The sequence below is a fragment of the Gracilinanus agilis genome, chromosome 4, assembly GCF_016433145.1.
Source record: "Gracilinanus agilis isolate LMUSP501 chromosome 4, AgileGrace, whole genome shotgun sequence".
Classification (NCBI taxonomy): Eukaryota; Metazoa; Chordata; class Mammalia; order Didelphimorphia; family Didelphidae; genus Gracilinanus; species Gracilinanus agilis.
Window position 1 is genome coordinate 80,116,706 of NC_058133.1, and position 12,520 is coordinate 80,129,225.

A 12,520-nucleotide genomic window follows, 5' to 3' on the forward strand; every position below is an offset into this window, starting at 1 on the left:
AGAGTTAAGGAGAGAGGCATAAAGGACAGCTGGGATAAATACTCTATCCCAAGCTTGAATGAATAAAGCCCTGCACTGAGGTGATACAAATGATTCTAGGAAGGAAAGAGTGATGTGAGAAATGTTGAGGAGCTTTTTCAGTATTGTTTTTCAATGAATAAGCATTTATTTTCTCTTTTTCCTATCCCCAAATGCTTATAACAGATAAACATAAAAAATACAGGTATCCTGTCCACATCACGACTCCCCACTGTGGTTTCTATACATCTGTATTGTGAGTTGGCATAATAAATTAAGTGGGAATTTTGGGGGGAGTTTTGTGGAAGCTGCAGACAACATGCCAAGGCTAACAGACAACACAGAAAAATTTTAGAAACACAGAAATACATTAGATATATGTGTAGTATTGTATATTATCAACCTAGTTTATCTTTTAATGTTATAAATATATGCAATTACATTTTTAAAGTTAAAATAAGCAAAAAGTTAAAGTTTGCTGCTGTGATGTGGAAGGGATGCCAGTACATAACCCAAATTTTACCATGAGGTACTCTAAACGTCTCATAAAAGAAAAAGAAAAAAATTCAAACTTTGGACATAGAGAGGGCCAAAACATTTTGCACAGATTTTCCAGATTGCGAGGAAATGAGGCCTCTACCTGTTACAATATGGAAGGGATACCTGTATTTCCACATTGGACAGGTCCAAAGGTGCATGTCCATTACTTTTCTGTCAGACATTGTGTAACATGATACTCTGGAATTGCGATTCTCCAGAAACTGGCCAGGGTTCTTAAGTCTTTCAGATTTATCTTTACAATGCTATGATTTTTGGATAAATTGTCATTCTGGTTGTGCTTACTTTGCTCTGTGTTAGTTTAATAATGTTTTGTCAGATTTCTCTAAAGCTATGATGATGCCTGTCATTTCTTATGGCATAATAATATTCCACTATATCAGTGATTCTCAAAGTGGGCACCGCCACCCCCTGGTGTGTGCTGCAGTGATCCAGGGGAGTGGTGTTGGCCACAGGTGCATTTATCTTTCCTATTAATTGCTATTAAAATTTAAAAAAAAATTAATTTCCAGGGGCGCTAAGTAATTTTTTTCTGGAAAGGGGGCGGTAGGCCAAAAAAGTTTGGGAACCACTGCACTATATTCATATACTATAATTCCCCAATTGATGAGGACCTTCTTAGTTTCTAGTACTTTGCCACAAAAAAAGGGCTCTTATTTTTGTATATATTAGTCCACTGAGGAACATTTCGAAGAAAGAATTCTCAGGACCAATTGGATATGGGTGGAGATAAGGGAAATTAAAAGCAAATTAAAGCTGATTCCAAGATTTCAGACTTTGGTACATAAGTGTGCATGTGTGCATGCTTTTATGTGTGTCTGTTTCTTGGGGAGGGCAGAATTAGAGAAAAGAAGAAAGAAATTAAAGCCTTGAATAGAATTTTAGAAAAATTAGATGATATGATAGACTTCTGACAGTTATTGAAGAGAAATAGAAAGGAGTATACATTTTTCATCATGAGTCTCTGGAATTGTCTTGGATCACTACATTGCTGAGAATTACAACTGTTTATAGAAAATAAATATTAAAATAGAAAAATATCAATTGCTCATGGGTAGGATGAGTCAATAAAATGTAAATGTCAGTGCTACCTATTTTTGACAACATTATCTAATTTGCTTTGTCAATGTCAGAATCAAACCACCAAAGGTTTATATTACAGAACTAGAAAAAAATAACAAATTCAAATGGAGGCAAAAAACATAAAGAATCTCGAGGGAAATGATGAAAAGGACTAGAAAAGAAGGGGTTCAACCATTGCTACATCTCACATAATACTAAAAATAAATAATGCTCAAAATAATTTGATATTGGTTAAAAGATAGATTTTTCAGAAGAACAGATTACACAATATACAAAAGCAAATGTATCGAATACTTTAAAAATATCTATTAAACATAAGGAGTTACTTTTTGACAAAAACTGCTGGGAAAATTGAATATCAGTTGGGAAGAAATTATGTTTTGACCAACATCTCATATCTTATACCAAAATAAGCTCTAGTGAATACATGATCTAAATATAAAAGGGTCACATCATAAACAAATTAGAGAAACATGGGGGGACGGGAAATCACCTATGAGATTTATATATAGAAGAAAAGTTTATGACCAAACAAGGAATAGAATGAATGGATCACAGAAGATAAAAATGGATAATTTTGATTGTCTAAAATTTACAAAGCTTTTCCACAAACAAAACTTCTAAAACTGAGATTAAAAAAAGCAAACAGTTAACTGGGGAAAAATATTGATCTGATTCAAACATAAAAGTTATTCTTCAATCAGTAAAAGATTAAATCAGTAAAAGAACAGGCAGTTCTCATAGGAGGAAACCCAGAAAAACTAGAGTAGTCTAAAAAAATGCTCTAAGTCACTACTAATTCGAGAAATATAAATCAGAGAAATTCTGAGATTTACTTCATACCCATCAGATTGGCAAATATGACAAAAAGGGAAATGACAAATATCAAAAGGGCTGTGGAAAAAATAGGCATATGATGCAACTTGGTGGACTTATGAATGGGTAGTATATCCTGGAAAGCAATTATTAATTATACACAAAATAACTAAATGATGCATGCCCTTTCACCCAACCATACTGTTTCTAGGCTCATACCTCAAAGAGATCAAAGAAATTGGAAGAGGGTCCTCTATGCACAAAAATATTTATAGCGGTTTGTTTTTTGTTTTTTGTTTTTTGCCTTGGCAAAATTCAGAAACTAAAGGTATGCCAGTTAATTGAGGAATGACTGAACAGGTTGTAGCATACAAATCTGATGGAATAGTGCTATGGTATAAAAAATGAGGGAATAGATGATTTCAAAGAAACATGGAAACATTTATGTGAAGTAATGCATAGTGAGGTAAGCAGGACCAGAATATCAATATTATTAAAACAAACTTAAATGTTATAAAAAATAAATATTATAAAACTTCAATATAAAGTATCTTAACATCAATATTATTAAAAACAAGCAATTTTGGGAACTTTTATAAATTGATAAAGAATTAAATGAACAGAATCAGGAGCATAATTTATATAATAATAACCCTGTAAAGATAAACAACTTTGAAAACCATAAGAACTAAGATAGAAACAATAATTAGTCATTACTCCAGATGACCAACAATGAAACATAATACCTTCTAACAAAGAAGTGATAGATTTAGGTTGCAAAATGAGACATGTATATAGTTTTGTTTATAGTTAATGAAGGAATTTGTTTTTCTTGACTATGCATATTTGCTACAAGGAATTTGTTTTACCCCTTTCTTCACCACCTCCCGCCCCATAGGGTGGGAGATAGGAGGCAGAAAAAATAGATTTCATTTAATTTTTTTTAAAGATTTGAAAATTAGAGGTGGTCACTGTGTAAGTTCGTTTTGCTTAACTGTCTTATAAGGAGTAGGGGCAATAGATAACTTTTTGAAATTAAAAAAAAAAAACCCAATGCATCAATAAAGTTATAAAAAATTAGAGTGCAATTAACATAAATAAGAAAGTTGGAAAAAGTAATTTTTAGAAAGAAAATAACAAATGAGATTTATGAAATATCCAGCTAGTCATGCCTAACAGAATATTGAAGATAAGAGTTGAGGATAAGGGCTAGGACAAGGATTAAAACTGGAGATAGAGATTTGGGGATCATTCTCATAACATAGAAGAAAGGTTGTTGGATTTGGAGGCAGAGGATCTGGGGTCATGGGAGCCTAGCTAAATGACTTCTTAACTTCTTCTGGCCCAAGTTTTCCTCATCTAGAAAAATGAGGGATTTAGAATAAATTGTCTCCAAAATTCATTCCAGCTTCCATGTAGGATCGTTATACATACTAATTAAAAGTGGAAGTGGATGAAGTTACTGATTAAAAGAGAAAGGAGAGAAAAGGAGGAGATTTGGGGCAGAACCTTGGGGCACAACTACTGTTTAGGGAATGAGACATGAGGATGAAGGATGCAAAAGAAAACAATGGTAATTAAAGGCTGAGCAGAGAAGGACAAAAAGATCCAGCAGGATAGTTGCTTAAAACCAAGACATGAGTTTCAGGAAATATGGTAGATTGAGTCCTTTAGCAATCAAAATACCAAGGCAATCAGTACTTTACAGAATTAGACAAAAGGACAAAATTCATTTTTGAGAATAAAAGGTCAGGTATTTTAGAGAAAATAATGAGAATGGATATAGGATGGTTGGATCTCTGTTATTAGCAGTTATAATTATAATATGCAAATAATAATAATTATAAAATTATTTGGCCCTGATTTTTTAAAAACCCTGCAAAATAGAGTGGTGGGAACAAGATCAATAAAAATCATAAGTGATCAAAATAATGTCGTAGTATTTGATAAGTCCAAGAGCTCAAATTAGTAGGGATTGGATTCCTATTTTGACAAAAACTGCTGGAAAAACTAGAAAGCCATTTCAGAGAAGTTAGATTTAAATCATTATCTTATAACATATACCACAATATGTGCAAAATGAATATATGATTATAAAGGGCCATATAAAAATAGGAATAGTATAAGAGGGAGGGAGTACCTTTTACAACTGGGTTGGGAAATAACTCTTAACCAAACAAGTGGAAGAGGAGTCATAAAAAACCAAAGTGATAATTTCAGTGACATGAAGTTCAAAAACTTTTGCATGAATAAAATGAAGTTAAAATAAAAGGAAGCTATAGAATGGGAAAATATTTGCATCAAATATCATTGATAAAAGTCTGATATCCAAAATACACCGAGAATTGAATCAAATGAATAACACCAGGATCTATCTTCTATTGCAGTCAAGTGGTCAAAGGATTTGAACAAACTGTTGAGAAGGGGAAAATTACAACATGTAAATGATCAGATGAAAACATCCTCCATATCACTAGTAGTAAAGAGGAATGTAATTAAAAACAATCCTAAGGTTTCTCCTAACATCTGTTAAATTTGGTAAAAGGTAACAAAAACAAAAATCAAATTAGAAATAGCTAGTGTTGGGGGGCTGTCGAAGAAAGTAATATACCACTAAAAAAGCTGTGAATTGGTTCAGCTGTTCTGGAAATCAGCTTGGAATTATGCAGGAAAAGTATCTAAAAGTGTCTATACTTTTTGCCCTAATGATCCTATTAATGGATATATAGCCTAAAAAAGTAATACACATATACTCTTTCTCTCTCTCTCCCTCCCTAACTTTCCTTCCTCTCTCTCCCTGTATGCATATATATATATATATATACATGTATATATGAAACAAAATACTTATAGCAAAATCTTTGCATTAATAAACTAGAAATAAAATAGTAGTTCATTTATAACGGGAAAAGCCATGTATCTAATAGAATGTTTTCATTCAGTAAGGAATGACAAATATGAGGGATTAAGAGATACATGAAATTTGGTGGGATCTGTTAGTAATCTAAATAACCAAAAGATCCAAATATACACAATGACTATAAAAGTATAGAAGGTGACAACAATATAGGTGAAAAGATCATGAAAAAGAAGCCAGACTTTGAGTAATTGAAAAGCTAGTGAATGTCATTGAAAATTCAGCAATGAAACATCCAGAAGAAAAACAGAGAACGACTAGGGGAGAAAAGTGTCTACATTGCCAGATGCAGTCACTAAATCGAATGTTTTAAATTATTTTTCTTTGTCACTAAGGAGGACTCAGTCTGGATGGAAAGAAATTATTTGTTGTTGTTTTTCTTTCATAAATGTTATAAAAAGACAAAAGATATCAATAAGATGTATTTTTTTAGAAGAAGGGGAAACGGGATAGTCTGCAGTGCTAGATGCTAAAAAGAATAAAGTAAGATGAGGCCCAAGAAACGACCTTTAGATTTTATAGATAAAATTACTTTCTAGAGAACAGTTTTATAAAATTGTGATAGGGAAAACTATATTATAAGGGATTAAATAATTTATACTTAAAACCATCATTAAAATGAAAAGCTCTAGTCTATTTAGGGCTTCACTGGGAAATTAAACCTCATTCTCTTTAAACCTTTATTTTTCCTTCTAGGCTTTCCGAAATTTTTATTATGAATTTTATGCACATTAGCAAAGTTTATTCACTAAACCTTGCAGACAGTACAAAGAGACTAGAATTGGAAAAAACTCAACTGTCCCAAAGGGTTTGGCTTTCTTTTTGGCCTGAACCTAGACTTTCATTGGTTCCAAGTGAGGAAACTTCTTTTGTCAGAGTGAAGTAGAAATAGAAGTCTTGAAGAGTTAGCATGAGACTCTAAGAGATTGTGACTCTTCCAGGACCCTACAGCTAGATGAATCAGAGGCAAATTTCCTCCCAAGGACCCCTCCTCAGAAGCTATGTCATTATGTCATACAGTCTCCTATTAAGTTTTTTATTATGCTTGATATAAATATTGAATATTAGCACATATTAAGTATCTGGAAAGAAATTGGCCCAAAGGAATAACATTTCATGTCCCCTTTATTCATTCCTACATGGACAAAGGGTAGAAATGATAAGAACAGAGTGACTTGCCAAATGGGATAAGAATTCTTGATATTCTAGTTTAGTCAAGAGAATGATCAACTTAGAATGAGTTAATCCCTCCCTGATATATCAGCAAAGCTGACTCATCGGGAAAGGAAAAGAATCTCTTGGCATAATAATATTCTAGATTCAGAGAAGTACTGACTAAGAGAGAGTTTAGATCAGGAGCCGAAGTTTTAAAACTACTGGATTGTGAAATATGCCTCCCATTCATACAGTTCCTGGAAAACGAGAACTTAACAAGACCCCAAAACCACAAGGCTGAAAAACAATTTATAGGCAGTCAGCAAACTTGAGGCTAGTCATTTTGTGTAGATATTATTACAACAAAAGAGAGGGAGGGAGGAAGAGAGGAATGGCTTTCCTTATGTAATTGTTACAATAGATTGATTTGTAACAGCTTCCAGTCTGAAAGTCAGCCTTGGAGGTTGGATTTGGGATAGGGAGAGAGAGAAGGGGAAGAAGGAAGAGGAGTTAAAGGCAAAGGCCCAGGATTTGTAGTTCAGCTCTATGATGCTGGACTTCCTCAGAAAACTTCCAGTAACTCGTGAGTTTCATTTAGCCAAGAAATACCACAGAAATAGTCCCTTTCCTTCCACAGAATGATGGTACACCCGTTTACTGCCAAGATCAAGAAATCACAAAATGTACAGAAGAAAATCAGTCTTCCTTTCCAGGACATGTGTTCATTCTGACTGAGTGAAAGGGGAGGTTTGAGAGAAGCCTTTCTGATTCCTGGCCTGTAATGCCTGCTCATATTTCACACAAATCACAGAAACAATCACATGTTTATCTCAGTACATCAGTCAAAGACTTCATTTTCCCTGATGTCAAAAGTGCTTCAGTGCAAAACCTATCATATGAAAAGTGATGCTATCATATGAAAAGTGATGTCCCAGGACAATCCTCAATGTTATCCTTTTGCTTGCTCCCTAGGAAGGCACCTCAAAATTTGCGAATTTGGATAGTAACGTGAAAGAAAACCAGAAGAGAACTCAGAGACGGCTTCAGCTGCAGAAAGATATGGTACATGCTGCTCCTGTTCTGTCTGAGCACCCAAAGAGACCTGGAACTGCTCTAAGCAGGGATCGTGCTATTAATAACCCTTGTGTCTCACATTTGTTTAGTACTTTGTATTTTGGGAAAAAGCACTTGCATGTAGAATATATTATTTGATCCTCAACAGTTCTGTAAAGTAGCCAAGGCAGGAACTGTCATCCCTATTAGACAAATGATCCTGCAGGAGCTGAGAGATGTGACTCATGCAGTTGCTTAGAACGGTAGCACTAGAGGAGAAATCTTTGAAGTGAGCAGTTAGTTTGGGGTTCAGCATCTGTTCTATGCTCTTCTCCTTTTCCTTCATCCTCCTCCTTGACACTTGGAGTCTCCTGTCCCACTCTTGTCAGGAGCCTTGATGATCCAGGGCTTCCACTCACTGGAAGATGGACAAAGGGCAGAGCCAGCCCTTTGCTCCTGGTGAACCTAGTACTGATTGTTCTGGAAGGCAGGCTCATGATCCAGAGATATGGACCTTGCCAGCTATGGTGGCCTGGTTCCTTCATTCTCTGTCTCAAAGTAATTTTCTAGCTCTTCTTTTGGAATCTGATTTCAAACTGAATTCTCTACCTGGCATCCTCAAGTTACTAAAAGAGTGTTTATCACATCTCCTTTATTAAAATTGAAAAGTAGTTTCCATTTTAAATTTTATTTTCAACTTTTTTCCTGGCCAAAAAAAAATAGAAGGGGAATGAAACTTGCAGAGGAGATGAGGTTGGGAAGATGGAGAAGGGAGGGGTGTGTGGATTAGAGTCTGGACGTCTGGAGTCTGTTTGGCATGAACATTCTCATTCTGACATTCAGAGTGGAGGAGGTTCCCTCACTGCTCTCCCTCGTCCTTTGGAAGACTGGAAATATATCAGACTCGTCATCCTCACTGTAACATAAAACTTAAAAGATATTCAAAATGCTTTACACATTTTTGGTTGTTTAAATGATAAAATAGCCATTATAAAGAACTCAAACGCATTCTGGATAAGCATTTCTACACATCATATGCAAGGGCAAATGACAGAATAAAGTAGTGACCAAAGGACAAGTAAACTGATCGAGCTGAGTTCACCAGAGGTTACTGTCAACCTAAGGGCAAAGATTTCTTCTTAGCTTTTTCCCTGAGATTTCCCCATCTGTTTTTGGTTCCATAAGACCCTCTGGAGGAACTTAGGGGAGAATGCCTTTTATTTCAGTCCCGAAGGATACTGTGTTGATTGCCCTTTTAAGGTGGCCTCATCTTTGTTCATCCCTCTTCTCTGCATGTAAGCAAGGATTTCAGTTATGATGTATCTTGCTATTATAAATATGGGGGCCAATGTACCCAACCCTGGGTCATGTCATGGCCCAAACTATGCCAGACCAAAGGGATAATTAATATACTTAAAAGAGGATTGAGAATTATCCAGTGGTCCCCATTTTCTCTGAATTGAAATAAGACAAATCAAATAAAAGCAGTTACAAGATATTCAGGCATGGACAACTTTGCTTTAAAGACTTTGAAATACAGATTAGTTGAACTAGTCCTTATTTTAGGTCTCCTTAGCTCGAGTCAAATATAATGACAACATTTTTAACTAGACATCAGTAGGTATATCTGGACCTGTTAGATCCATTAGGTCCATTCACAGATCACAATGCCTATTAGATATAGCACAGGAGATATAATAATCACTTTGCACCAGGATTCTGGTTCCCAAATGAATGACGATAAAACCATTGTTTTAATTGTTCTAATTGCCATTCAGGGGGTCATGCAGGGAACAGTGCCTTACCTTGGTACCTTCTTGACTGATTTGACCATGCTTGACACTGCTCTTCAGGACTACATAGAGGTGAGTTTTCTGTGATTTATGAGCATGAGCCTTTCTTCTCTGGCTCTAAAGGACAATATGTCATTCTTATCATAGAAGGCCTCATCCATATATAAGCTCCCTGAGGGCAGAGACTTTAGCTTTTGTACTTGTATCCTCAGAGCCTGGTGCAGTTCTTGCCTATGTAGATGCTTAGTAAAGGCTTGATGGTTAATTGGTTATAAGAATCAGACCTCTGGTACATTTCTTACTGCCTGCCTTGAGTGCATGTCTGGCCTTCTTAGAGAGTGGGAAAAGGGGTGAAACTCAAGCAAGTCATTTTAGCTACTTGTCAGTTGCACAAATGAAAGTGTAGGCAAGAAAAGAATTTACAGAATTACAGAATTGGAGAAGATCTCAGAGGCTTCATGTCTAATCCACAACCAAAATAGAATCCCTTCTACAACATACCAGACAGGTGGTCAACCAGGCTTTGTTTGAAGATAAACAGTGAAGGGAATTCAATACCTCTGGAGGCAGCCAGCTCTACTTTTGGACAGTTCTAATTGTTGGGAAGCTTTTCTTTACATCAAATCTAAATTTACCTATTTAACTTTTAGGAGTTGTTCCTATTTCTGCCTTCTAGAACTAAGCAGGATTAGAATAACAGTTTCCATGCTAAGTAACTCTTCAAATACTTGAAGACAAATATCAGGTTATAAGTTGTAAGATTTGGGTCCAAATACTTTTCCCATGAAATTTTCAACCATTTTTCTCATGTATCCTGCCAAACTAGAGACTGAGGAGAGACTGAGGCATTAAAAAAAAAGCAATAGAAGAAAATTGTGAAGGGAAGATGACTTTTTTGATTCAACAGAGGGATTCATTAGATGCAAACAAAATCAATGTGTTTATATTAAAATATCTGTACAACATAAACAATATAATAAAATTAAAAGATTGGGAAAAATATTTGTGACATATCTTGAACTTAACTATATTTGGCCCTTTCTAAGCCATTTTAATTAATCTCAAGCTATTTAATGAACTCTAAGCTATTTAAATAATCCTTATTTGAAGTGTCTTTTAGAACCTTCACCATTTTGATTGCCTTCCAGTAGATCATGAGCTCTTTAAGGCAAAAGGACTGTCTTTTACATTTTTTTGTATCCCAAGCACTTAGCACAGTATCTGGCATATAGTAGGTATGTAATAAATACTTATTGACTGACTGACCTTTGGAAGAGATATGATAGCTTTCAGGTTGAAATTGTTAAGTACAATGGAAGATTGTAGTAAATGGAAGATATAGATTCTAGTCCAGCTTTAAAAACTTAACAGCTGTGTGACTGAGCAAATTACCCTCATTTGTATTGTTTCTTTATCTATAAAATGAGATAGTTGCACAATGGCCTCTGAGGGCTTTTTTGGCTCTTTATCTATAATCCTGTGAGCCACTGGTACCTTAGGTAATCAGAGATTTGATTGAGTTTTTCACATATTCTTCTCTATTTTCTTTCCCTTATTGTTAGAAGTAACCAAATTTAGTATATAACTAGATTTAAGTCTGGCATAGGCTTTTTTGGCTGAGCTGGTGAGTTTTGTGTGTTTTCTGAAGTCTCTGCCTCTTTAAGGTGGCATGTTCTAGGCCTCCAGCTTCCTTTCCATACACCTGGGAAACTCCCACCTCTCCTAGCTTTAGTGGCTTCAGTAGAAGTGATATGTGAGAGGCCAAGAGGGTAAAATTCAGCCTACACACAACAGGAATCTTGCTGAGCTGAGGGAATGAGGAAATTGAAACTGATACTTAGCTTTGCCTTTTGGGAGAAATGTTTCCTTTTTTGATAGTCATTGAGAACTTAATTCCCTGTGTGAGTCCATGGCTGACTGTCATTACTGCTATGGTTTGGGAAACAGTTCCAGTAAGAGACTGTGGAAAGAAGAATTCTCTGCCAATCCTTGCTGCGAGAGCATCTGGGCCTTAGCCTGTGGCTTCCTTTCTTTTCAGACTCTACTCCTGATCTCTTCTGCTGCTAGGACCCTCCCCTAATTCTCTTTCACCTTATATTTACTTTGTACATATGTGTACCTTTATGTTGCCTCCGAAGGAGAATGTAAGCTCTAGGAGGGCAGACATCTTTTCATTTTTGTCCTTGTAACTCTGACAATTTGTATAGAGTTTTGGTGGTACATATATAGTAGACAATTAATAAATGCCTGCTGATTTCTTTATTGATTCCTTGGGTTCCCACCTTCATTCTCTTCCTATTCTAGATCATCCCTCACTCTTCCGAAATTGATAGTTTAATAATACCACTCACCCTTCCCTACTCACTAAAACCCTCTGGCTTCCCATTACCTCTAGCACAAGTCAAATATCCTTGGTTTTGTATTCAGAGCCTTTTGTGATCTCTTCCTTTTCCCCACCTTTCTAGTCTTTTATACCCCACCACAGAGTCAACAATCCAGTGACACTGGCATTCTTCCTGTTCCTTATGATGAGATACCATCTCTCATCTCTGGGCTATTCTTTGGCTATTTCTCATGCCTGAAATATTCTCCTTCTCTATCTCAACCTCCTGGCTTCCCTGGCTTCCTTTAAGTCCTTGCTAATAGCCTGCCTTCTAGTCTCTCAATTCTGTCTAGTGTTTTCCCTCTGTATTATTTCTAATTTATCTTGAATAGAGCGTGTTTCTACATGATTGTTTGCATGTTATCTCCCATTTTAGATTGTGAACTCCTTAAGAACAGTGCCTGACACATTGTAGGTATTAAATGTTTATTGACCAAGACTGACTCCCTGACTGGTTAGTCATCCTAGAACATCCCCTGAGAGGGCTACCACACATATCAGTACCCTCCAGAGTCATGGTGGCAACAATTCTGTGTGCATTAATTATTGTGAGCAGCCTTCTCTTAGGAGAGTGACCTAAAATACTCCTTGTCTTACAGTTGCTTTATGGATCATTGTTTTTCTTTCTTTTAGGGTGGACTGATCAATTTTGAGAAAAGGAGAAGAGTAAGTATCATTTTTTATGCTTCTGAGAATTTCTACTTTAGTTCTGAAGACTTTGATAGTCCAGAAGGAATGGAGACT

The 12,520-nt window shown here is 35.7% G+C and overlaps 1 protein-coding gene across 2 annotated transcripts in view; it reads left to right on the forward strand.

Annotated features, from left to right (window-relative positions):
* RGL1 (ral guanine nucleotide dissociation stimulator like 1) overlaps positions 1-12,520 on the forward strand; it is a 162,769-nt gene that overhangs the window by 118,820 nt on the left and 31,429 nt on the right. Inside the window, exons 10-12 of one of the 2 annotated variants that reach the window (XM_044676160.1) lie at positions 7,520-7,609; positions 9,379-9,465; positions 12,410-12,442. In XM_044676160.1, coding sequence (XP_044532095.1) covers positions 7,520-7,609; positions 9,379-9,465; positions 12,410-12,442 — 210 coding nt within the window. The remainder of the gene's footprint in view (positions 1-7,519; positions 7,610-9,378; positions 9,466-12,409; positions 12,443-12,520) is intronic. The other variant, XM_044676161.1, reaches the window with a different exon arrangement.